At 48.0% G+C, this 26,230-nt stretch overlaps 1 protein-coding gene across 7 annotated transcripts in view; it reads right to left on the reverse strand.

Annotated features, from left to right (window-relative positions):
* Positions 1-3,673: 3,673 nt before the first annotated feature.
* Rbm10 (RNA binding motif protein 10) overlaps positions 3,674-26,230 on the reverse strand; it is a 32,932-nt gene continuing 10,375 nt past the window's right edge. The window contains exons 3-24 of one of the 7 annotated variants that reach the window (XM_005085721.2): positions 19,729-19,912; positions 17,916-18,176; positions 16,170-16,239; positions 14,322-14,395; positions 12,853-12,939; positions 10,599-10,659; positions 10,309-10,485; positions 9,806-9,966; positions 9,552-9,649; positions 9,371-9,458; positions 8,057-8,240; positions 7,820-7,959; positions 7,581-7,698; positions 7,402-7,493; positions 7,137-7,301; positions 5,270-5,419; positions 5,112-5,177; positions 4,847-5,035; positions 4,687-4,761; positions 4,293-4,399; positions 4,087-4,216; positions 3,674-4,008 (exon numbers count right to left, since the gene is read on the reverse strand). In XM_005085721.2, the coding sequence (XP_005085778.1) occupies positions 3,883-4,008; positions 4,087-4,216; positions 4,293-4,399; positions 4,687-4,761; positions 4,847-5,035; positions 5,112-5,177; positions 5,270-5,419; positions 7,137-7,301; positions 7,402-7,493; positions 7,581-7,698; positions 7,820-7,959; positions 8,057-8,240; positions 9,371-9,458; positions 9,552-9,649; positions 9,806-9,966; positions 10,309-10,485; positions 10,599-10,659; positions 12,853-12,939; positions 14,322-14,395; positions 16,170-16,239; positions 17,916-18,176; positions 19,729-19,912 (2,803 nt within the window). In that variant the 3' untranslated portion in view covers positions 3,674-3,882. Of the gene's footprint in view, positions 4,009-4,086; positions 4,217-4,292; positions 4,400-4,686; positions 4,762-4,846; positions 5,036-5,111; positions 5,178-5,269; positions 5,420-7,136; positions 7,302-7,401; positions 7,494-7,580; positions 7,699-7,819; positions 7,960-8,056; positions 8,241-9,370; positions 9,459-9,551; positions 9,650-9,805; positions 9,967-10,308; positions 10,510-10,598; positions 10,660-12,852; positions 12,940-14,321; positions 14,396-16,169; positions 16,240-17,915; positions 18,177-19,728; positions 19,913-26,230 lie in introns of those variants that run through there. The other 6 variants (XM_040733641.1, XM_040733643.1, XM_040733642.1 and 3 more) reach the window with 6 other exon arrangements.

Here is a 26,230-nt window from a genome sequence, read left to right on the forward strand (position 1 = left end):
TGACTCTGCTCCCCCCTCCCCAGTTCTGGGATTAAAGGCTTGTGCCACCAACCCCAAGCTTGGATTTGTACTTTAAAAAGAGGAAGAGGAAAGGAGGGGAGGGTATTGCAGTTAGAAGGGACAACTCAAGAAAAACTGGGGAATTGGGAAAGCATGCACAAGAGGAGTGTCTGTTCTGTCATTGCCTCTCCAAGAATTTTTGTTTCCTGGAGCCCTAAGAATCTTTTGTGTACTAACCCAGATAACCCAGATTTTCCTCTTTTCCTCCTCCCAAATGTAGTCGTTGTCTTTCCTATGTTGCTCAGGTCAGGCTGACTTTTGGGCTCAAGTAATCCTTTGTCTCATCTCAACTTTCCATGCCCTGCCCAAGTGCCTGGGACCATATGTTAGTATTCAGGCATCTGTACTGGCCTGCCCTTGGGGTTCTGACAGAAAACATCCCCACCAAAAGCATCTCTTGTGCACATTAGCTACATTTCCCTCTTTCTCTCTTTGTATCTCTTTCCTCTCTCCCGCTGCTCCTGTCCCCAGAAGCCGGTCTCCCTCCCCCTTCCCCCAATAAACTCTCCATACAAGCTCTGTTGCATGATGGCATCTCTTTACAACACTATATGCTTACACCACATTTGATTAAAGCTTTGTTCTAAACTGAGTCCTAAGGGTGGCATTGTATCTCAGCGGTAAGAACATTTGCATACCATGTGTAAGGCCCTGGGTTCAATCTCAAACCCTGTATACACAAAACATTCTCAGATTCCTGAGAATGAGAGGGATTCAGAAATTTGGGGTGTGTGCACTTACTCCTGCCTCCAAGGTTTGATATTTTCAAACCCTGTTCCAGGCAGTGATGAAGCAAGACAGACAAGTCCCTTCCATTATGGCTTCTGTTCATATTCAAGCAACAAGTATAGAACAACAAATATATAGTCGATAAATACGGAAAGATTTTATGACAGGATGTATTGTGGAAAGTAGCACAAGGGCATATAGGGAATGTGGCAGGGGAGGGTTGAGAACTTTATGAGACAGCCAGGGCAGACCTCACAATGGAGGTGCTGCTACAATGCTCAGATGGCAATGTTTCCTTCAATCTTTCTTTGGTGTTCCTGACCTTGATGCCTTTTTGTAGTTCCCCTTTGAGATTGTCTAACGTCACCTGACACAGGTTCAGGCTCTGTCTTGGATAGGGTACTCAACTAGGTGATGCTGTTTGTTTCTCATCCAGTCCTTTGGGGAAACAAAACATAAAGATGGTACCTGTCAGGTTTCTCTACTATAAAGTTACTACTTTTTCTCAGTATTAAGTACAGTTAGGGGGCTGAAGAGATGGTTCTATAGTTAAGGGCAATGGCTGCTCGGAAAGAGAATCAAGCCTTGGCTCCTAGCACTGTCATGGAGGCTCACTGCATTTAGTGCTCTATATTCAAGAGTTTATGCACAGATTCAAGCATGACAAAATATTCAGGGGACAGCTAAGAGTACCAAGGAAGGCCCTGGGTTGTAAAAATTAGGGGAGAAATTACAACTTTTTTTTATGCATTCCCTAGTTAATACTGTGTAGTAACTTACAGAATATATGTATTGTACCAGATACAAATCACCCAGAGACGATTTTAAGTGCATATGGGTTCTATACAAATATTCTACCATTTTTGTATAAGGAACTTGAGCTGGGCATGGTGCCACATGTTTATAATCTCAGTACTTGGGAGGCAGAAGATCAGTTCAAATCCAGCCTTGTTTACATATCCAATCTGAAGCCAGCCTGGTTTTGAGACCTGTCTCAAAACAAAACCAAAGTTCAAGTGGGAATCCTGGTGTTTTGGCTCAGGTGGTGGTGGAGACATGGTAGGGAGCAATAGTTATCCCTGAACCAATTTCCTGCAGCTAAGTGACATTGTATTTTCACTTTCCTTTTGTGATGTTATTCATGGTTTATTAAAGCTTGCCCAGCCAGCCGTTAGTGGCGCATGCCTTTAATCCCAGCACTCGGGAGGCAGAGGCAGGTGGATCTCTGTGAGTTCAAGGCCGCCCTGGTCTCCAGAGCGAGTTCCAGGACAGCCTCCAAAGCAATACAGAGAAACCCTGTCTCGGAAAACAAAAAAAAATTTTTTTTTACCCGAGGACTCAGAAAGCACACTCAGCCTCAAGCTATAGAGATCAGGCAGTGGTGGGCACACACCTTTAATCAGGATTAAGAGGTAGACAGATCTCTGTTAGTTCAAGGCCACCATGGCCTCCACAAGAGTGAAGAGTAATAGAGCTCGCACCTTTGATCCCAGCACCTGGGATCCCAGCCTTTAATCCCAGCATTAGGGAGGTACATAAGACAGAAGCATGGTCTCAGAGCTGGCATTCATTCTCCAGCCACATTGGGGATAGGAAAACACTGAAGTCTCAGAATTCTCCAGCCACACTGAGGCTAGGTTACAGCCTGAGGTTTGGTAGAGCCACGATCGCCTGTCAGTCTGAGGTAGAGTGAGAGCTAGTGACCAGCTGCTTTGCTTTTCTGATCTTCAGCTTGAACCCCAATACCAGTCTCTGGGTCATTTATTTTTCATGGTATAGTTTTGTTTTTGTGGTCTTTTTTTAATTTCTTGTATAATCTATGTATGACAAATGGCCATCCCTGCTTCAACCCTGTTCTACCAACTACCATCACCAAAATGCTTTGATTTCCAAGTTCTATATTAATGGCATCATCCAGTGTGTACCTTTGTGTCTGACTTTTCAACTAGTGGTGTTTGTGGTTTCATCTGTTGATAATTCTCTTAGCATTTTATTCCTTTGTGCTATATTTCATTCTACAAATACATCAAGCTTATTTGTTTTGTTGAGGGTATTACAAATACAACTGGCATGAATATGCTTATAAGTCTTTTCATTTATGTTGGCTAGATATCAGGGAGTGGAACTGCTAGGTCACAGGGCACATGCCCATTAAACTTCGTATGAAGTCAGGTTGCCCTACCATTTTGCCCTAACGTCGCTGCGGTGTGTGGGATTCCTGAGGATTCTGGAAATGGTGCTCTGGGGTAGGAAGGAAACACACGTGTTAGGCCTACATTCCTAGCCTTGTTTTGCAGCTCAGCCGACTTGGTCTTAGAAGGCAATTCAAGTTTTATGCTCCACTGCATTGAGAACCTCTGCTAATAGCGTAAGCATAACCTGGGAATCATGGCTATAGACCAGAGTGAGGTATACTGTATTTACAAATGTGGAGAAAGGGAACAAACAAGGGTGAAATTGACTGGTGCTCAGGAAGGCATCCTTGGGCTGGGGACTTACAGGCCAAGCTTTCTGGATCCCTTTGGGGTCATCAACATGTTGAGAGTACAAGGACAACCAGGGTTTAAGCACCTGTTGTGTTCTACATATAGATGCCTGAAAACACTGCCCCTGACCAGGAATGGCAAACCAGAGTCTAGTCTGGGGATCACAGAGCAGGTGAGGGTTAAGACAGGATTGGGGATTCCCAATCCAAGTCCTGAACCACAAACTGCAGCTGACAAGGGATGGGCCATGAGCAGAATCTTGCCAGGAGAGGTGCTGGTTAGAACTCCATGTATTTATAGTCACCATTGCCATCTAGCTTAGTCTAATAGCTATTTATGCATTCTGTGCCCATGTAATCACAAAGCATGCTAGGGCGTGAGAATGTAGAGATGGAAGATACAGGCTTTTTAGATTTTATTACAAAAGGAACACGATTTGAGCCCAATTTCCCAGCAAAAGTCACCAACTCCAAGTCTAATTTGGTGAGTTTCTCTGGTTGGGGAGCAGGTTGGTAGATAGAAGAGCCTTTCTCAGACCACTCCACACCTCATCTTCTCTGTCCCTGGATAGATACCCCACATCTGTAGAAACTGCTTTCCAAGCTGTTCACTGGGCCTCATTGAAGCGGGTAACCATTGTCTTGTGCAGTGTCTCCTTGTAGGATTCTGTTGAGGTGACCCCGTACGAACTGCCCCGGGCGCCCAGGCCAGACCCTCGAACCCGTGTTTGGGCCTGTGTAAGAAAGGCAGGTTGTGTCAGGTTGGGGGGGGCATTGGGCGTGTTGAAAACAAGAATGGCTCATAGACTCACCTCAATGGGCGTCACAATGCCTTGTTTCTTGCGACCCAGACCACTGCCTTCTTTCCAGCCCATGGCTTGGAGCATGCGGCTGCCAATGTTGTCACTGCCTAATCCATCCCGAGTGGGCTGTTCAAAGTCACTGCAGGTGAGAGTGTACAGTGTGAGTGGTGTGCCAGCCCCAGGCCCCCTCACCTGGTACCTGGCCCTGCACTCACACAGAAGCTGTAGATATGCCACCGTATTTCCTCCTTTTGGGCTCTGGTGGCTCAGGGATACCATACTTCTCCCTGCGTTCAGCTGCACGGTCTCGGTACTTCATTTGCTACAAATTAGTGCATGGGAGGATGTTGGAACTGGCTGTTATTTTCAGCAGACGTAGGCATGGATGGGACTTGGGGGAGGCATACAGGTCTCTCTGTCTGGCCTGGTCTTAGGTTCTGAAGGTCAGGACACAATGGCATGGGAACTGGGAAGAAGTGTCATATCAACAGGACAACACATGACTGTCAGGCTGTACCTGACTAAGGAACTTTTGAGTCCCACTGCCTGGAGGGACAGGGACTTGGAAGGGGCAGATGGAATGAAGCCCAGGAGCGGGTCACACCTCACCTCCATGTCATTCTTTTCTAGTGCTTCCAATTCATTTTCTGACAAGTGGGCTCGCCGATGAATCTCAAGGTTTTGCTGTAAAGGGGAACAGGAGAGAGTAAAGCAATTGGTCTGGAATGGGCTAGACACAGGATATCCTGCCAATTCTCTGCTCAATTACCTTGTGGAGCCCGGAGAGCTGCTGGTGCCGGATGAGTGCCTCCTTGCTGGGAAACTGGCGGCGGCAGAGCAGGCAGGCTAGCTTCTGCCAGTCTGTAAGCTTTTCTTCCCGCTCAGGACCCCCTCGCTCCTGCTCCTCCTCACTGTCACTCTCCCCGCTGTAGGCTGCCACCAGCCCTCGAGGTGGGCTCTGTAGACGGTGAGGGTGGATAGTCAGCAGCCTTGCTGAGATCAGAGACCCCTGTCCCTTTGCTCTGACAACTCACTGGACGGTCATCACTGGCCAACTTTGGGAGATCCATGCTGGTGTGCTGTCTTTCAGCTAGCGCTCCCTGAGGTAAAGAACACAAAAATTCAGGGCTCCAGAGGACCCTAAGGAGTAATGAGATTGTAGGTGGGGTACAGATGGACAGTTACAACACACCTTCTTCTCAAGGATGGCGTAGCCTGCATCTGCAGTGGCCGATTCCCGCCTTTCATCATCTCGCAGGGCACTAATAGGTTGGAAGCTGTTCTTGAAGTTTTCTTTTTGCTTGTTGAGACTTCGGGCCCACCGCTCCATGTCCTTGGCAATCTGGGGGGGGGGAATTAAAGTTCCCAGAATTCCTCAAACTTGGGGCTCTATTCTCTCACCCACTATCCTTGCACAACAAACAGTAGCCCTTCCTGCCCTGGAGTCTCAAGTCTGGTACCTCTCTTATCTCAACCACTGTAAAAGGCTATGTATACCTGGCTTCTGGGCTATAGCTCTTGGGCCTCATCCTTGTAGAACATTCCTTTACAAACCATAAACCATGCCCAAATACTTCCACCACCTCCAAACCACCTTATTAAAATAAACTCAAATCCACGCCAAGGATCCCTTCCCTCTACTGGCCCCATTTCCAAACATTCCCCTGCCTCCCACCTACTACATGTAGTTTCCAAAGGCAAAGGCAGCAGCAGAAGTAGTGTGGGCAAGGCAGGCAGATACAACTGGGAGGTGGAGTAAGCAGGTCAGAAGGTAGTGGTACAAGATCCTATTTTCTATATTGGCCTGGGATCCTTTTCAAGCCCCTCTCTGGTTACAATCCCAACTATTTCTTTCTTGAGACAGGTTTCTATCTCTGTGTGGCCCTGGCCATCCTGAAACTCACTCTGTAGTCCAGGTTGGCCTTGGGAGATCCACCTGCCTCTGCCTGAGGAGTGCTGGGATTAAGGCCACTACCGCCTGCCTGCAACCCCTACTTCTGATTGGGTACTTGTATTATTTGTTCTTTCATTTTTTACTTTCTAAATGTAGAGAGCTACATACTTGTGTACAGGGGCTGGGGAGGAACTGGGCCTTGTAACATACTAGACAAGCACTCTTCCACTAAGCCACACCCCTACCTAGTGTTGTACATAATTTTAATTTATGTATGGTGTTCTGGTTGGTTTTTGTTCACATGATAAAAACCTAGACATATCTGGGGAGAGGGACTCTCAATTAAGAAATTGCTTCCAACAGATTGGCCTATTGGTAAGTCTTTGGGGGCATTTTCTTAATTACTGACCAATGTGGTAGGATCCAGCTCACTGTGGGCAGTCCCACCTCCTAGGCGGGTGGTCCTGAGTCATATAAGAAAGAAAGCAGACTGAGCAAGCCAAGGACAGCAAGCCATGAGAAGTACTCCTCAATGGCCTCTACATCAGTTTCTGCCTCCAGGTTCCTGCCTTGACTTCTGTTCATAATGAAAAACTCTTTCATGCCCACATTGCTTTTGGTCAGTGTTTATCATAGCAACAGAAACCTAAGATATGTGACATGGTGTCTGTCACATTTAATGCTTTGTGTTTCTTCCAGTGCATGAACGTTTTTGTAATCCCTCAGGTTGCTGGGGAATATTCATTGCTTGCTTCTAAGTGCCGTGCTTCAATGTCATACCCTTTCTCTACAGAAACACTGAGGTTCTCTCTCCAACTGCTCTCTACAGAGAACCCTGCGATATTTTTTTCTTAATCAACTTCTTATGAGCCTACGAGAATTTATCTTGGATCAGACATCCACCAGCAGCATGAAGGTTCTCCTCAAGGGACAGAGAAAAAGCTACCAGAGCTCACTCAGATGGTGTAAGTCACTTTATGGTGGTAGGTGCTGCTGGTACAGTACCCATGTCCCCCAAAATAGATCTGGCTTAATAGTTCTTACTTTCTGAAGCAGTTACTACCTCTGTCCATTCCCACCCACTACTCTACTTTCCCTTAAGCAGAAGAGGGCAAGAGGTGACAGAACACAGACTTCAAACAGGAGATGATGGCTGGAGGTTCACCTGCTGGGCTGTCTTTGTCTTATGCTTCTCTTTCTTCTCTTTCCCCTCCTTTGATGATGCCCCCGTCTCCTTATGTCCATCAGCAGACTGCTCCAAGGCAGGTATGTAGGTCCGCCGCTCCCCATCCCAGTACAGGTACTGTTGGCTCTGAGCATTGTAGTAATACTGAGGAAGAGAATGGGAAGAGGCGACACGGGGGAGGACCTCTAGGGCTAGCTGCCACACAACCACACCCCAGTTTTCCCTAGGCTACCCTGTCACCTACCTGGGAGTTGGGGTCATAGTATAGACCAGTCTGGGGGTCATAGTAGTAGCCAGATGTCTCATCATATTGGTAAGTAGACACATCAGGAACAGCTGTGGGACGGAAAGACAAGGTCGTTACATTCCTCCTTGCTTAGAGAAGTCCACACCCTTGCCCACATGCTACGTATGGCTACTCACGGTACTGGCTGTAGGACTCTGGGGCAGTGGGACTGGTGGCTGGAGGTAAGGCAGAGCTGGGATGAGTAGGACTCTGGAGCTCAGACTTAAGCACAGCAGGTGACATGATAGTATATGACTGCTCATGGGTCACAAAAGGGAACATGATTCAGTGTCTGTTAATACCCACATGCCCACTCAAGATGCACCCCGCCAGCTCCCCCCAGCCTCCCCAGAGTGTCAATCGATGTTATCCTCACTTGGCTGTTGGAAGCTGTGCCCTGGCCACTGCTTCCCTCAGCTGATTGCTGATAAAGCCCAGGGGCAGCACCAGGCTGGGCTCGGGAGAAAGCCTGCAGTGACACAGAATCTGCCCCAGTCTCAAGGGAGGCCTCAGGACCTGAAAGGAAAACCAAGAATACCCATGAATGTTAGAGCATAAGACAGTAGGGCTCTAGGCCCTATAATTAGGCTCAGCAAGAGAAGACGAGGTTCACCTGCTCCAGCTCCATCTCCTTTGGTCCCAGTCATGCCAGGGCCCTTGGTGTTCTTAAGGTAGCCATGGGCATACAGGGAATCTGTGCCCTGGCTGCTGCCATAGCCTTCATCCTGTTGATAGTAGCTGTAGTCAACTGGAGTCTCCTCAGGGGCAGCCCAGGCACTCTCTCCACCCTGGGAGGCCTGAGGGGCAGGCGAGAGATCATTAGAACAAGAGAGGGCATAAGGGAAGACATCTGGTAGAAGACATCTGTCCTACACGTGGAGCTAGCATTTCCACTTGACAGAAAAGCATGCAGCCTTAAGGTAGTAAAGAGCAAGGGGTCCTGACAACAGAGGAGGAAGAAGAGACTAGAAAAAGGATATATGCTCAAATGGCCCCCTGCCCTGGGCTGATCCTGATGAGGTATGTGTGTTAGGCCTCAGACCAAGCAAGACACCTACAATCTCTTCATTTTCCCGCTTTCCTCCCTCCTTCCTACAACTATGTAGTCCATGCTGGCCTGGAACGGGTAGCAATCCTCTTGCCTTTGTCCCCAGTCCCACTCAATGCTAGGATTATACGTATACACCATACCTTGCTAGCCTCCTAGTTTTTATTCTCTACCAAAAATTTCACTTCCTTTTCCTTTTTTTTTGGTTGAGACAGGCCTCAAACTCACTATATAGTCAAAGACTGGCCTTTCAACATCCAAGCCTCTTGCCTCCACCTTAGAAGAGCTGTGATTACTGGTGTTTACCACAACATTTGGCTCCCAAAATTGTTTAGATACTTATAAGTCCCTTTTTATTCATGGCATATATACTTACATAAGCAATGCATGTCTCCCTGTCCCCCCCCCCAACATGACCTATTATACCAATTTAGGACAATTAAAAAAGGTTCTACCCAACAATACAAAGCACCAGTCCAAAGAGTGTTGTCAAGAAACAGTACAGGAGACAGGGATGGAAAGAAGGCTCAGCAAATAGAAGTTGTTGCTCTTGTAAAGGACCCAGGTTCAGTTCCAAGCACTCACATGGTTGTTCACAGCCATTCAAAATTCTACATCCACATGGTGCACATACACAAGTACAGGCAAAACACTTACACATATAAAAACTTCATAAAAGAAAAAGCCCAAAGTGACTGGGAAGGATAGAAGATGGGAATGGATCACTGTCTGGAAAGGCAGGAGCAAAGTGGAAGGCCTACAACACCTGGTAACAGGGCATAACGGTTTGATACCAAGCCAACTTTGCTGTTTGCAGAAAGAGGACAGAGGGTTATGAAAGCCAGGTGCCAGGGTGATGGGGCAGAGGAGGCTAAGTACCTGTGAGATTGCCCACTGGGCAGCAGCAATGGCAGTGCTGGCCACAGAGGCAGCATTGATTCGACTGCCTTCATTGGAGGCCATATCCCTGGGGAGGACAGTAGAAACTGGAAATGAAATGGGGAGCCCCAAGGTAGTGGTGGGGGGCAAGCCGTAAGAGGGCTCAGGTGGGGGGTCTGACCTCTTAGAACCTTTGGCAAACTCCACGTTGATGGTCTTGCCATCGATAGTGAGCGGAGGGTGCAGGGCCTGCAGGATCTGTAGCAGCTGGGCTGCCTCCTATGGGTGGACCGAAGGGTCAGGCCCGGGGAGGCCCCCCGGCTCCATAGCCCCATTTCTAGATTGGGACCGCGGTGGGGGTGGGGTAAAGGACCCTCCTCCCTACCCCGGGGGCCGGGACCATAGCTGCCCGGCCCCCCCCTGTGCCGCCCTCACCACGATGGTGGAGAGCTGGATGAAGGCGAAGCCGCGATTCAGCTGAGTCTGCTTGTCCTTTATAACACGCACGTTGGAGGAGGACAGCACCGCATAGGGGGCTAGGGCCCCCAGGATGGAGTCCATGGTGCTGTGTGGGTTCAGGTTGCGCAAAATAATGGCTGTGGGGAAGGGGCCCAGTGTTAGGATGCACCTCTCGGTCTGCTCAGGGCCCCAAGTTGCCTCTACACTCATGTGCCTTCTGCTTCCTCTAGGATAAACTCTGCTTGTCCAAGTGCCAGCTCTGTCTCTCATCTACCAGGAACCCTCTCACACACCCCCAAAATTAGTTTGTGGAGAGCCGTCCCTTGCTCTTTCGGTATCATGTGTTTATCCCCACACCAGGTAGAAACACTCCCCCTCAATAATGACCAAGTTTTGTGCATTACTATTTCTCTGGCTTCAGAGGTCCCAGACCAGATGCCCTAAGGCATAGAGGAAGGAGGAAAGAACAAGTGACTCACTGTCATTGGCGTTCTCGGAGCTTGGCTCTGAGCCCTGTGATAGGGCTTGGGAAGTCAGTACTCCCTGGGCCTGGTAGGGCTGCGGCAGTGGGAGGAGGCCCTGGCTTAGCTCCCGCCCGCCCAGCGGCAGGGCCTGCTGATCCAACCGCGTGCCAAGGGGCAGCTTCTGCTCGGCCTCTGTCAGGGATGGTGGGAGATAGGCTGATGACCAAGGTGGAAGCTCCATGGCTGGTCACACTCCCCACCCCTCCACACCAGCCCCTCACTCCATCCCAGTCAGTACGGCTCACCTGATTTGGGTACACCACATTTGAAGCACTTCTCACGGCGTTTGAAGTTCTGGACACCACACTGTGAGGCACAGGCCACGTGGTCAGGACTTTGCATGATATCCTCCAAATATCCACAGAACAACAAAATAATCCCCGGGAAGGGAGCTTTTGGAACTTTCATTATCTTATTCAATCCTGTGACTCTTCTCTGACAACTGGTTCCCAGCAGCAGCCCTCTTCAGCGATATGTAACTCTCACGTTATAGCAGTTCCTTCCCTCCCCATCTTGTTGAGACTGTCAACTCTCATTGTACCCATGATCCCTCTTACTGAGACTTGCTTACCTAACAGAGACTTTCACTGTTTTCTACTGGAAGCCTTTGGTCAGACCCTTCCCATTCTGTATTGCTAGGACTAGGCTGAACAAAGCTACTTTCTATTTTTTTCCCCTTGGATATTCCAGCCAAAGACCTTGTCCAGCTTCTATCACATTCTATCCCTATTCTAGTCATGTATGAAGCAGTGCCCCTACACCATACAACCAGGACAGTCTGCTTAGACTGTGTCGACAGGGGTCAGGGACAGAGAATGGTCTGAGACGGTCACAGCTCACTGGGTTGGGCTACACAGAAGCAGGAAGGTTAAATCTGGGAAGCCTAGAGGTTTAGTTTTGCTGGGACGGGATCCTAGTGGAAGGACTAAGAGACTTAGTTGGTGAAGGGAGCATGCAGAGACAAAGCCAAAGCTGGCAAGGGAAGATGGTGACAGTTAAAGGAGGACCTTATGCTGCAACTAGATGTTCCTGGAGTTTTAGACGGAGAAGGGAGGGCACGGTCAGAGTTGGGAGGAGAAAAAGGCATGAGGCTAGTGTAGCAAAGATGGCTCTGTGAGAACTGGATGGGAGGGTGCAGGAATTGGCAGGAACTGTGAGAAAATGACAAAGGGAGGGTGGCTATTCTGAGATGGAAGTGACAGGATCTGGTAACCAAAAGACACGTGGGACACAAAGGATGTGAAGAAGATAAAGAAAACACTGGTTTCAAGAAAAATAGGAAAAAACATCAAGTGTCACTATTACTTTGTCTCTCTCTCTCTTTCCAGAGAGGTCGGGCACCTGTCCTATATAAAGATGACAGACACCATTTTCCCACTAACCAGACTGCTTCTCAGGGAGAACACAGGACCCTCCAATAGCTCTCAGTCTTCCTATTAGATTTCGGGACTACAAGATAGCCCTGGCAGACGAGGCTGCAGAAGGGCAAAGCTGCCCTCAGGGCAGACCTAAGGCCACTTAGAGAACAGGAGCTGTCTTGTGAGCTAAAGGCTCATGCATGGTTCCACCTTTCTGAGCCTCAGCTTCCTCTTAGGGAATATGGTGGTGATCACACAACCTACAGAGTGGGCCTTTGAGGCTTAATAGTGACATGGCTGTATCAGGGGAGCCTTCAAGGTTGAGTTATGCTCAGAACACTCTGTACTTCTTTTCAAAGGTAACAACAGCTACTTAAGAGTTGAATGTGGGCCAGAAGTCTTTCTGTTGCTTTCCCATCAAGAGTTTCGTTCTCTCAACAACTTGAGTGCTCACTCTCACCTCTTTTTTTGTTTTAAAAATATTTTATTTATTTATTATGTATATAATCTTCTGCCTGCATGCCAGCAGAGGCATCAGAGCTCATTCAAGGTGGTTGTGAGCCACCATGTGGTTGCAGGGAATTGAACTCAGGACCTTTGGAAGAACAGTTAGTGCTCTTAACCGCAGAGCCATCTCTCCAGCCCCCTTTTTTGGTTTTTTGAGACAGGGTATCTCTGTATTGTTTTGGAGGCTGTCCTGGAACTCGCTCTGTACACCAGGTTGGCCTCGAACTCACAGAGATCCGCCTGCCTCTGCATCCCAAGTGCTGGGATTAAAGGTGTGTGCCACCAACGCCCGGCTTCACTCTCACCTCTTAAAGATGAGGAAAAGTGATGTACAGATAGGATAAGCACCTTGATCCCCACCAAGGCAGAACTGAGACACTCTGTAAGCAGTCCAACTTTGAAGCCCATATTCTACACGTTGCAGGAGGCTTATGTTGTCACTTATGCTATTATTCTTTTATATCTACTGGGTCTCTAGTCTAGGCTGTGTTTGATGAGGACAGAGCCTTATTGACTGGGGCTGGGCAACCTGTTTCCAAGAGCACACTTGCTGTCACAGGCTCTGAGAGTGAGCTGCTCCTGCTCCTGCTGGGGCAGACTCTCCCCAGCACCAGCTGCCCACCCACCCCTGTACCTTATTACACAGCCAGTCCTCATTGATCTTGGGCTTGGGGTCACTGTAGTGCATGGATACCTTCTGGCCCAGGATGTTGAGGGAATGCTGTGGGAAAAAGCAGAGCACAGTGAGGCCTAGGTAGCAGTGCCCCACGCACCGTTTCAGCAAAGGAGAAGAGAGTGAGCGAGCCCTTCAGCTGGATGGATGAGGGACAGGGAATGAAGGGAGTTTGGAGAACTGATGGAGGGAAGAAGGAACGGAGGGAAGGAAAGCACAGCTGTTTGCTGCTTACACACACACACAGACACTCACTCACTCACTCACTCACTCACTCACTCACTCAGGCACATAGTGCTTGGTTGACCAACGACTGCAGAGTTGGGAGTGCTCCCCCAGCTTGGTCCTGACAGTGCCAGGCCACTCAGGGCCAGCACTACACAGGCTACACTGGGAATGAGGGGAGATGGGCAGGGAAGAGAGAGGAGGGGAGAGAAAAAGAGAAAGAGCGCACGAGCGCTAGTGCTGGAGAAGGGGAAAAAGAAAACCAATTTAACAGACGGAAGTTTCCCGCCATGAGGCCACCTTCCCAAGGTTGGCCGGGTCCTGGCCCCACCGCACTAGCCTAATGACCCGACCCGCAGAGCCGGCCACAGGGTTGCCTCGGCCAGGACCCTCCACTTCACCACGGCTGCCCCTTCCTCCCCTGACACTTCTCTCTAGTGCTCTACACCAGTGATAGCATAGGGCTGGGTAGCAAGGTTAGACCCTTGAGTCTTGGAAGGTCCCAAAGCAGTTGAGTTGGGATCCTGTGCCAGGCTAGGGGAGCCAGCTCCCTCTGTTGCAGACAGAGCACACTTCCTTATTGAGAAGGTAGAGGTGGGGCCTCCTGTGGGTAGGGAGGGTGCTGTGAATGGGAGGGACCAGTGAACTGAGCCCAGGGTGTCAATAAAACTATCACACTTGACTGGAACTTTCAACCAAAAGCAGTGTTGTCCCTCTGCATGGAACTCAGAGGGCCAGATTCCCATGCAGGAGAGAGCTAGCAAAACAAGTCTTGCTAGTTTGTGTGCCAACGTCTATGTCCCCAGTGGCAGGATTTCAGTGGTCCTGAGAGCACAACCAAGTTCTGGCTCTGCTGACTCGGGAGCAGAAGGGTCCCACTGGGGTGTGGGAAGCTAGGGGAAGGAACCCACCCTGGCAGCTCTTTCTCTGAAAGCTCAGCCAGGAGAGGTGAGGGAGCGCTAGTGCCTGGCAGTAGGAAGGGGCCAGGGTATGGTGTTGAGAGTGGGCACCAGATGGGAAGCCCAGTGGGTAGTGAGAGATGGGAAGAGGAAATAGTGGGGGTCAGGAGGGGGGAGAAAGGGAGTAGGGACATGGGACACAGGGCCACAGGACAGGGAACTGTGTCCATAAGATTCAGGCGATGGGGAGCGCTCGATTATAAAGTAGTATTTGTTTGGGGGGGGGTTCAAGTGCGGCAAAGCAACCTGATTGGCTTCCATCCATCGTGTAGCGTCCTGCAAGTGACTAAACTCGACGAAGGCGAAGCCCCGGCTCTGACCTGGAGACAGCATTCAGATACAGACGCAGTGGGTTAGTCAACAGCTTTGGACACACGGCGTTCCCGGGGGCAGAACCCGAGGGGAGAGGACCAGGGGCAGAGAGGGAAGGGGAAGCGGAAAAAGGAAGAGAAAAGTGATCAGAGAGGAAGAACAGAGAAGGTAGGAGTCAAGGTAGATGGTTGGGAAGGGCAAGAGGAGGGAAAAGGGAAGGGAAGAAAATAAGAATAGGAGAGTCAGATCAGGATAGGAGCCATATATCCTAACTGTGCAGTGAGATGGGGGCTCAGGCAGACCTGCCTAGCCAGCTCGGGGTGACAGATGGAGAACTGAGGGAAGCGATAAAAGGAAAGACGTGTCTCTAGAAGAGGAGGCTGCTTTGACTCCATATAGGCCAAAGCAAATAACTCATGGGCAAGCCTAGAGCAAGGCCAGGATTACTGGAACAGGTATTTAATCAAAAGAACAAAAGAGAAGTCAGGCTAAGTTTGTCTGTGAGGCTATGGGGGGGCAGTGTTCCTGGTCAGCACATAAAAACCAGGGAGTGATTAGGAACACAATCTCAGCTTAACCTTAGACTAGGTAAAGGGGAGGATAATCACTAGGGAGTCACTTCAGGGCCACAGTGGGGAGACTATAACTACTGACAAATCAAGATTCTCCTAAATAGGCAGATGGTGGCTGGAGCTGGCCAAGGGGATATTACAGGTAAGAATCAACAGGTGCCTAGGAGAAATATCCAAAGCCCCTGAGAGGCCATGCCTGGGATGTCTCCTTAGGGAAAGAAACAGATTCTGTCAGGGAATGGTACAGCTAGAATACAGCAGAGCAAGACCTACATGTCACTGAGATAGACTCCAGGCCTCGCCAGGGCCTTGGGGCTTGCGATTCTGGGAAAGTAACTCATTCCGAGGTAGCAAAGGAAGGAGGCTTTGGATGTGGTGGGTCTAGAGGGGCATGCTTGATCTCCAAAAGAATCGCCATCAGGATGCATTGGAAGATGGAATAGTATAGGGGGTGGGCAAGGGAGGATGGAGAGAGGGAGGAGGTGTAAGGAGGAGAGAGACTGAGATGGAAAGAGAAGCCCAGGCAGAGTGAGGCCCCACTGTGCCTGCCTTGAGGAGCCTGGGCAGTGGTCCTGCAGAGACAACTCCACCCACCCTGCTAAATCCTCAGGCCAGCTCCAAGCAGCCTGCAAGAGGGAGGGAGGGAGGGAGGGAGGGAGGGAGGGAGGGAGGGAGGGAGGGAGGGAGGGAGGGAGGGAACAGGTGAGGCCAGAAACTTCTGGCAGCTCCTTAGAATACACTTTCCATGAGATCCATCCCATGCCCTGCCTCCCCTCTTGGGACATATGGGTGAGTTCATGTGAGACCTCCGTTTGGTTAGAGGCTGTTGTCAAAGTGATGTGGAGGAGACCAAGGGGCAGAGGGAGGAGAAGGAAGTATATGTCCTAGGAAGGGTCACCACCTCAGATACTCAGAGTTCCAAAGAAGAGGTTTTCCAGAGCCTGGCTCTGGCCTTGCTCCTGGGGAATAGTCAGCTCAGCCCAGAGCTGCATCCCCTTCAGGATAGCCCTCCTGTAGAGGCTGCTGGCTGGAGCTGTGAGAGTGGGCGATGGGAGAGAAAAAGAGAGGGTACCCCCCAAGCTGCCCATTCCCAGCTGTGGCAGGAAGGGAAGTAGGGAGGGGAAGAGGGAGGGGAAGGCAGAGGCAGAAGGGAGATTTGGAGGCTGAGGCTAGCCAGCAGAAGGGAAGGGCACTGGGAACGAAAGCTCACCTGAGGATTTGTTCCGCATCAACCGGACCTCCCGTGCTTGGACACCATGGGACTGCAGCTGGCCACGGATCTGTTCAGGAAATAAAGAAGTGGGATGGGTTTAGCAAAGAAAATGGCTAAGTATATGGGGCCAACACACACATACACGCACACACACACACAGGCATGCACAGTGCCTCCTCTGCCTCTTTCAAATCTTTCCCCAGTAACAACTACAACCCAGTCTTGCTTCCAGCCCTCGAGTTGCAGAAAGTGAGTTAAGCAAAGACAGAAACACAGTACAGGGTAAAGGATGGTAGCAAGATGATCCCCAGGGACACAAAGACAACGAGAGAGCAAGTGAGGCAGCAAGTCAGGAATGGTGGGCAGGGCGACTGAGAAGAGGCTTAGTAGTAGCCATGAAGCATAGATGCTGAAGTGCAATTCTTGTCGTCACAAAGGAATTACTCCCTCCTCCCTCTCCTTGACTTGCACCAAAAGCCACCTATGCATGACACAGAGAAGCACAGGAGTCTAAGTCATTTCAGCCATGTGAGGAGGAGAAACTGAAAGACAAAAAGGCATGGTGGTTGATCTGGAAAGCTATCTGAGTGAAACGAGCCTGAGGGATACTATAGAGGCAACTTAGGACCCCAGGTGAGGCAGTCTCTAGGCTGGTAGTACCTTTTTGGTAGGTGGGGAGTTTATGCCAGATGCTTTTTACATCAGCTCCCCATCAGGGTAACAGACAAAATTAAGTATGCAGGAAGATTAAAAGTAAAGATAAACAGATCTTATCAAGACTCCAATCAGGGAGAGCCAGGTAAGTAACAACAACATTGGGCTCTGCGGTCCAGCAGTCCAGGTTTAGATCCCAACTCTACTCTGCCACTTGCTGGAACATGAAGTAAGTCACTTTGCTGATTGGAGCTATGTGGGACCAACTACAATTTGTACCTTCCAGAAAGAGCCTCTGTGAGGATTTAATCAGTCTGGCACATGGCCCACCCAACCATAAAACCTCAGGTAAAAGTGTCAGCAAATCGCTAGATCCTACAAGGATTTCTTAGGTGGGATTACTACTGTCACAAAATGGGCCGCTGGCAGGCTTTCAGGGAAGTACTGCTCAGAGAACTGATGGGGGCTGAGGGCAGCGAGGGGTACAAGGATCAGGGAGGCTAGTCAAAACTCTACTTTAGTAACACTTGTGGATTTCGAATGTGGCTTGCCATAAGACAGCTGCATGAGAAGGAAATGAATGAAGAGAGGAAGATGGAAGGCAGAGAATGTCACAAAGGCAAACAGGGTCAAGAATCTATCAAGAGCCACCTATGGGTAGCTGCGGCCAGGCTGTCACTGCTGACACCAGGGGAGGAATTTCAGAAAAGCCTATGGGTCCTAACATCTCACTCTCATGGGTCTCTGCCACCAAGAATATCCAACACTGGGTTTGGTCCTCCATCCACATATACAAAAATGGTGAAAGCCAATGGACCGTGCAGGAGGGATGCTCTTCTCTCGCACCCATAGCTACTGCCCCTGGGCTAAGCCAGCCTGTCTGCTGCCTTCTCTCTTCCAGACCAGGAACTGATAGGACCCATCGCAGAGGATGAATAGTGCTGGGGACAGGAGCTGGTAGGGGAGAAGAGAGGGAAGGTGTTGTGGTCGGTTGCAAAGGATGGGTGGAGAAAAGCTGAGGGCCCTAGAGAAGACCCAGCCTGGCCTCCTGCTCTGCCACCTGCCCAGGGCCATTGGGGGGGCACGTACGTCATCCTCACTGGCTGCCTGTGGCAGCATCCTCAGCATGATGATGTTACTGGCCTTCTCCTCCTCCTCCTCCTCATCATCCTCCTCCTCCTCATCATCATCCTCCTCCTCCTCCTCCTCCTCCTCCCCTTGCTCGGTCCGATAGTCCTGGTCCCGATAGTCGCCGTCTCTGGGGAAGCCTGGCGAGCCAGTGGGACTGTGCCTGTGCCGCCGCCGCCGCCTACGCTGAGTCTCGGAGCCCGGGGAGGCCTCGTAGGAATCCTGGCCGACAGAATAAGATGAGAGACACCAGACGGGCAGTCAGTCTGGGTGGGCCTAGTGGCTGGCCGATGGCTCTCTGAGACAGGCAGGCTCTGAAAGCCAGGGGTGGGCAGGCGGGCTCCGGTTAAAGGCTCAGGCAGGTAGGGTGGGTAGGCCTTGAACTATATAGCCTTTTTAAGGCTGCAAATGTTCCACAGGATACTTGATACTTTTGGGAGCTGTCTTCAAAGAATGGCAGTACTGGTGTGGAGGAGGAACTCCCAAAGGCAGGTTGACAAAAAAAACACAGCCTAAATCTCCTTGGGATACGCTAGCCTGGGTTTAGCAAACTAGACTTTGCCTTTTCTTCCTTTGCCAGCTCAGCTGGTATGTATACAATTGTTTACTGTGCAACTGAAAACATCTGCCTCCTACAGTTCCCAGACTAAAATTGGGCCCTGCAACCAAGCCAGCAGTTTAGAAACAGTTTCAGATATGGGTTAGAGGCAGCCAACAGAAGTTGGTGGGCTACTATGTCCCCCCTTGATCCTTGTTCCTCAGCCCTGACAAAGTCTCTGTTCACTATCAGTTTCTTTCACAACAGAGTGCAGTTGCTGACTCTTAGTGCTGTCCAATCTATTAATTTCAATACTAAGCAGGTCAGGCCTAAGCCTACACCCTTCCAGCCTCAGAGGACATGTCCAGACAATTGGATGCTGTCTGTAGTCTATACTTGTCCCAAGTCTCTTTCCAGGGTCCATTGTACCCATGGAGACATTAAGAAACACTGCTCAAGAGCAGGCAACAGAGAAGCCTGGATGCCTATAGGCTCTGCCTAACCAAACAAAGCTGGTGGTTCACCAGGGGAATCTTCAAACAGCCCCTCTGCCCAGAGGCTAGAGGCTACCTCAAATACAATTCCTCCTCAGGGCTGGGTTTGCAAGTGTAACCTTTCCATCCTAGTAGACAGAAAGCTGCATGCCTACCTGCCTGCACCAGATCTTTGACTGGTTCCCTCAGAATGGAGTTCTCGAAGGCCAAGGTGTTTTTAGCTCTCAGATGTGGACATCATGCCCCACTCTTTAGGCTAGAGGTAATTGCCCACATGGAACTGGCTTCCCCAGAGGTCCTTTCCTTCCCTTCAGTCTAGAGGTTTTGTCAAGACCAGGAACACCCAGTTGTTAGCTTCCCGAGTTATTTGGCTTGAATGATATTCTTTCCCCAACCCTAGATACTGGGTCCCATGGAAGAGATCTTGTGAGTGCCCTAAACTGGTGGGGACAGGCATTATAGTGTTTGCAGTGAACCAAAGGCCAAAACTGATCAACAGGGAAGAAGGGAAAGAAGTAGTGGCTAGGAGCCCTGAGAAGTACAGAATTAAGCAGTGTGGAAGCCAGGGAGACCCAACTTAGAAGACCCTCAGAGAAGGAGCAGGGACAGGCCCTCCCCTGGTGATGCAAAGCAACCGAGCAATCCAAAGGCACAGGAGCAGAGCACTGCCTACACCTGGGCTGCAGTCAGACACACGGGCCTTTCAGGACCATTGTCCCCCAAGGCCTGGCTTTGCCCTCACCTCTGTACTTTGCTCCTCAGATGAGTCGTCATACTCATGCTTGCCCTCCTGACTGCCATACTCTCGGGGGTATGAGCGGTAGTCCATGTCTCTATAATCATGGTCCCGGCTGCGGTTCTCTCCACCATCATCCTGTGAACGATCAGTGGCTCCATAGCGGCCAGTCCTGTCACCACGACCACCTCTAGGAGAAGGAGGATGGGAATTAGAAGAACAGTCTTAACAAAAGGCTCAAGATGTGAGAGTTACCCCACAACCCTCTCTCTAGGATCTCAGTCTCATTCCCCAAAAGGGACTCTGAAAACCTCACTCCACTGCATGAACTAAATATTGCATGCTTTTAAAGCCAACCCACTTATCTCTATCCCTTCCTTATCTCTGGTCCACATGCATCTCAAGCTTCCTAAATGGATTCCTCATGAAGAGATATAGTCTTCTCCTAGTTCTGTCTGTGTACCCAAAATCCTAAATATGAGTACTTGCTAAGGTAAAGTAATCAACCCAACCATGTCATTCACTTTAGTGATTTCTTCTAAACACACAGATAAAACACCCAAATTTCCATCAAGATCCCACCAAGTCTACAGGGTAAAGTCTCTGTACATCTATCCCTATCTGCCCTATGCATGCCACGCTACCCACTTCAAGCCATCTTGAAAGAACCGGCAGCTCTTCAGTTTTAATTCTAGCTCCACAGTCCTCTTCTGGCCTCTGGATTCACAGGTACATACCCCCAAACAGACACATACACGTAATTAAAAGTAAAACATTGTCTCCAATTATAGTTAATTATAAAATAATCATCTCAAAGTTGATTTAATTTGTAAATCTAACCTCTGAGCCATCTCTCCAGCTCTAATTTGTAAATCTTTGATGAGATTACTACAGAGGCCGGGTGGTATTGGTGTACACCTTAATCCCTGCACTCTGGAGGCAGAGGCAGGCAGATCTCTGTGAGTTCGAGACCGGCCTGGTCTACAAGAGCTAGTTCCAGGACAGCCTCCAAAGCCACAGAGAAACCCTGTGGCAAGCTGATATCTGTAAGTTCGAGGCCATCATGGTCTACAGACTAAGTTCAAGGACAGCCAGGGCTACAAAGAGAAACCCTGTCTGGTACACCGGTCCACCCCACCCCACCTGCAAAAAAGGAAAAGATTACTACAGGGACTATGAACATAGCCAATCGTAGAGGGCTTGCCTAATATATGAAAATTGCTGACTTCCATCTCAGACACTGGGTAAAAGTACTAGGGATTAGTCCCAGCTGCTCAAGACCCTGAGGCAGAAGGCTTGAGCCTAGGAGCTCAGGGGTAACATGGGAAATATAGCAAGCCTCCCCCCACCCCTGCCAAGATATCTAAAAATTTGGAGTTGTAGATGTAATTCAGTAGTAGTAACCAGGCCCAGCATGCAGAAGGCCCTGGGTTCTATTTCCCACATCACAAAAAATTACTTAATGGTGAGTTCTAGGAAATGATGGACCATGCCTACTGAGTTCTTATTATTCTTGCCTTATTCCTCAAAGCTTAATATAGTGTATAGGACTCAGTGGGTGATCAAGTATATCATGGCAGGCAAGCAGTGCATACCTATAATCCCAGCACTTGAGAGGTGGAGGCAGGAAGATCAGGAGTTCAAGGCTAGTCAAGGTACAAAATGAGCTTAAGATTACATGAGACTCTGTCTTTAAAAAAGTACTTTAAAAAGAATACAGGCTCATTTAAGGAGAAAATATACTACTATGGTTGTTTAGCTCAGAGGCAGACCACCCACAAAACCCTGGTTTAATATCCAGCATTGAAGAAAAACATGTAAAAAAGAAAATGGTCAATCAAGAAGAATCACACCCCACAGAAGAATGCAACAAGATTCTACTTATGAGCAGTAATAATAACACTAGAATGTCATTATTGACACCACTCTTGAAACTACATTATGTGTTTCTCTTATTGGTTGATGAATAAAACACTGTTTGGTCAATAGAGGCAGGAAGATAGGCGGGACTAGGAGATGAGGAGACTTCTGGGAAAGGCAGGCAGAGTGATGCCATGTAGCTGCCAAAGGAGTAACAGGTAAGACCAAGTAAGCCGAGACCATGTGGAAATACATAGATTTAAGACAGAGGTAGCCAATAAGAAGCCCTAGCCATCAACCAACAGTTTTATAATTCATATAGTGTGTTCATCTGGGGCTGAAGCAGCAGGACCTGGCAGGACAAAAATCTCCAGCAACAACATTATTCTAATGTTACTAGCTAAAGCAATTAAATAAGGGAAGGAAGAAAAGGCATTAAGAATTGTAAAGGTGGGACTAGAGAGAGAGAGATGGCTCAGAGGTTAGGAGCAGTTGCTGCTCTTCCAGAGGTCCTGAGTTCGATTCCCAGCAACCACATGGTGGCTCACAACCATACATAATGATATCTGGTGCCCACTTCTGGCCTGTAGGCAGAACACTGTATATTTAATAAATAAATAAATCTTTAAAAAAAGAACTGTAAAGGTTAAAAAGTGTCACCATTATTGCAGCTGATATGAGAATAAACCTGCAAAGCCTAAATGAATAAAAAAATTACAAGTAATATATCAAGAGCTGCAGGTATAATTCAATGACAACACTTTCAAGAGTGAGTTCTAGCTTCAGAACCCCCAAAATAATAACAGCAGTGATGATGATGATAATGAAAATCAGGGGCTGGAGAGATGGCTCACAGACTTAAGAAAGTTTGATTCCCTATACCCATGTTGGGCAATTCACACAAACAAGTTAACCCTAGCTCCAGGGGATCTGTTGCCCACTTCTGGCTCCTGAGTACACATGCAAGCTTATACTCACACAGACACAAATAATAAATTCAGTAGAGATTCTGGCTAAAAATTAACACGTAAAATACATATTTTATTTATATTCAGATAACCACTGTTTAAAAAACAGGAAAATGGTACCTATGATTGCATCTAAAAGGTTAAATATTGGACTGGAGAGAGGGCTCAGCAGTTCAGAGCACTGGTTGTTCTTCCAAAGGACCTAGGTTTGATTCCCAGCACCCACATGGTAGATCACAGCAGCCTGTAACTTAAGTTCTTTGGGATCTTAATGCATGTGTACATACATACATACATACATACATACATACATACATATGAAAATAAATCTTATAAACAAATGCTTACATATTTGTGTATGTTTAAGATCTTATGACTATTCTTCACATACATGAAAATTTGTATATTTATTTACTTTTTCTTTTGTTTGGTTTTGGATTCTGAGACAAGGTTTCTCTGTATAGCCCTGGCTGTCCTGGAACTCAACTCTGTAGGCTAGAAAGCCTGGCCACAAACTCAAGAGATCCGCCTGCCTCTGTATCCTGAGTGCTGGGATTAAATGCATGAGTCACTGCCACAGGGCTTCTGGGATTTATTTTAGGCTGACCTTGAACCATGTAGCCAAGACAAGCATGGGACTCATGGTCTTCCTTTTTGTCTTTTTTAAAATTAATTAATTTTTTATTACATATAGTGTTGTTTGTATATACACCTGTATGCCAGAAGAGGGCACCAGACCTCATTACAGATGGTTGGGAGCCAGCATGTGGTTTCTGGGAATTGAATTTAGGAACTCTGGAAGAACAAGCCAGTGCTCTTAACCTCTGAGACATCTCTCCAGCCCATGGTCCTCCTTTCCAAGCCTCTTAAATGCTGGAATTTCAGACATGGGCCATCAAGTCAGCTTTAAAATGTAAATGGCAGAAATTAAGCCGTAATAGAAAAAGGGGGTAAAGAGGACCAGGAGTAGTGTCATATGCCTACAATCCCAGCCCTCAGGAGGTTAAGACAGGAGGATCCTAATTTTGATGCCAACTTGGGCTATGCTAAAAAAACCCAAGGGGATGGGAGGGAGTAGGGGCTAAAGAGATGGCTTAGCAGGTAAAGGTGCTTAGGGGCCAACAATACAAGCCTGATAATGAGTTTGATTCCCAGAAACTATATCAAGGTGAATGGACAGAACCAACTCCACAAAGTTGTCCTCTGACCACCATACTCCCATGGAATAATAGAGTAACAAACAAACAAACGGCTATGGATATAGCTCCATGGAAGAGTGCTTCTGTGGCATGTACAAAACCCTAGCTTCAAATCAGAACGAGAAAAAAGTAAATTAGGAAAAAATTATTCATAAGCTTTTCTTTTTTGAGACAGGGTTTCTCTGTGTAGCTTTGGAGGCTGTCCTGAACTCACTCTGTAGACCAGGTTGGCCTCGAACTCACAGAGATCTGCCTGCCTCTGCCTCCCGAGAGCTGTGACTAAAGGCGTGCACCACCACTACCTGGCTAGTCATAAGCTTTTATATGCTCTACCCACTGAGCCAAATCCATAGCCCCTATACCTTTAAATGGGAAAAAATAATAACCCAAACCCCAAGACATAGAAAAGATCATTCAATTAATCTACATAAAAATACTTAAGCTTAAGCCGGGTGGTGGTGGCGCATGCCTTTAATCCCAGCACTCGGGAGGCAGAGGCAGGCGCATCTCTGTGAGTTCGAGGCTGGGCTGGACCGACAGCCTCGAAAACAATACAGAGAAACCCTGTCTCGTAAAAACCAAAAAAAAAAAAAAAAAAAAAACCTTAAGCTTGGAAAAAGACAGAAACCCACAATCACAAGCCATATCAAAAGATAAAAACAATAAATAACCAGGTGGTGGCACACGCCTTAAATTCCAGCACTCAAGAGGCCTTCAAAGCTACATGGAGAAACCCTATCTCAAAAAAAAAGATAAAACATAAACAATAGAAGTAGCTAGAGGTGCAGCTTAATGGTGGCTAGCATGCACAAAAGCCTAGGCCCTGTACACCACCAAAAATAAAGAAAAAGAAGCAGTGCAAGGAAGCAAACCTGGAGCGATGACACACTGCAGTCTCAGGACTCAGGGAGCTGAGGCAGGAAGATAAAAATGTGGAGGCCATTGAGATACAGAGGGAGATCAAGACTCAAATAAAAATCCAAACAACTTAATAAATATAAAAAGAAAATACGGCACAAGTGATTCCTGTAACAGCAAGCAGCACTCAAGGAAGTTGAGACACGAGGATCACAAATTCAAGGCCAGCCCTAGGGAATTCAGTAACAAAAGAGCTAGGGACATAACTCAGTGGTTAAAGGCTATATCCTCAGCCCTTACCCACCAATGAGTTGGGATGTTGCAGCTCTTGGTCTTCTATATAGGAATCGTTTACCAGATACATGATCTGCAAATATGTTCTCCCATTTTGTGGGGTTTCTTTTTATCTTGATAGTGTCCAGTGATCTGAAAGTTTCTATTTTTCTTTCCAAGACAGTGTTTCTCTGTGTAGCCCCACCTGTACTGGAACTCTCTGTAGACTAAGATGGCTTCGAACCCACAGAGATCCACCTGCTATGCCTCCTGAATGCTGGGATTAAAAGCGTGCACCGCCGCCACCACTAACACTTGTGATCTGAAAGTTTCTAATTTTGACAAAGTCAAAGTTATTTTGAAATATTTTTGTGAGTGTAAAACTCAGTATATTTTTATTTAATACATTTACAAAGAACATACAACCATTACCTTCAACCATTCATTGCCAATCTTATTATCACTGCAGCTTCTGATCAGTGCTAATCTGCTTTCTGGCTCGTTGGGTTTGCCTAGTCTAGGCGTGGCATGTCTGACTTCTTAGCTTTTGAAATATTTGATTTACAGGAGAGTTCAAAGATAAAAGAACACTTGTGTGCCCTCTGCCTAGGTTTCCCCAATATTCAGAGACCTAAGTCAAATAAATAAGACTTTACTAGGATTTCACCAATTTTCTCACACCAGTGTGTCTTTTTGGAAAGTTGATTTTTATTGTTAGTGTTTAAGTGTATGCTCATGCATGTGTACACGTGAGTGTGTAGTTGCCAGTGGAGGCCAGAAGTGTCAGATTCCCTGCTGCTGGAGTTAAAGGTGGTTGTGAGCCGCCAAGCATGGGTGCTAGGAACAGAACTTAGGTGCTCTGGAAAAGCAGGAACAGCACTGAGCCATCTGCAGTTACATCTTGTTTCAACGATATCAAAGTCTTCTCTAGCCTGTGAAAGAGTTGCATGCCCCCACCCCTGTCCCAACCCCCAGACAGGGTTTCTCTTCCTAGTCCTGGAACTCACTTTGTAGACTAGGCTGGTCTTGAACTCAAGAGTTCTACCTGTTTCTGCAGCTTGAATGCTGGGATTAAAGGCATGCACCAGCACCACTCAGTTTTTGAGAGTGTGTGTGTATTATTTTTGTTTGTTTTTTGAGACAGGGTTTCTCTGTGTAAAAGCCCTGATTGTCCTGGAACTTGCTGGTCTCAGATTCACAGAGATCGCCTACCTCTGCCTCCAGAGTGCTGGGACTAAAGGCTTATGTTACCATTGCCTAGCATCTTTTTGCTTTTTTAAGGATAGTAATGATTTTGTTTCAAGTGATTTCTTAGACTTGAGGACTTCGTCTTGTTGAAAAACAAGTAAG

This window comes from Mesocricetus auratus, unplaced genomic scaffold (genome assembly GCF_017639785.1).
Source record: "Mesocricetus auratus isolate SY011 unplaced genomic scaffold, BCM_Maur_2.0 Super-Scaffold_100033, whole genome shotgun sequence".
In the NCBI taxonomy this organism is placed as follows: domain Eukaryota; kingdom Metazoa; phylum Chordata; class Mammalia; order Rodentia; family Cricetidae; genus Mesocricetus; species Mesocricetus auratus.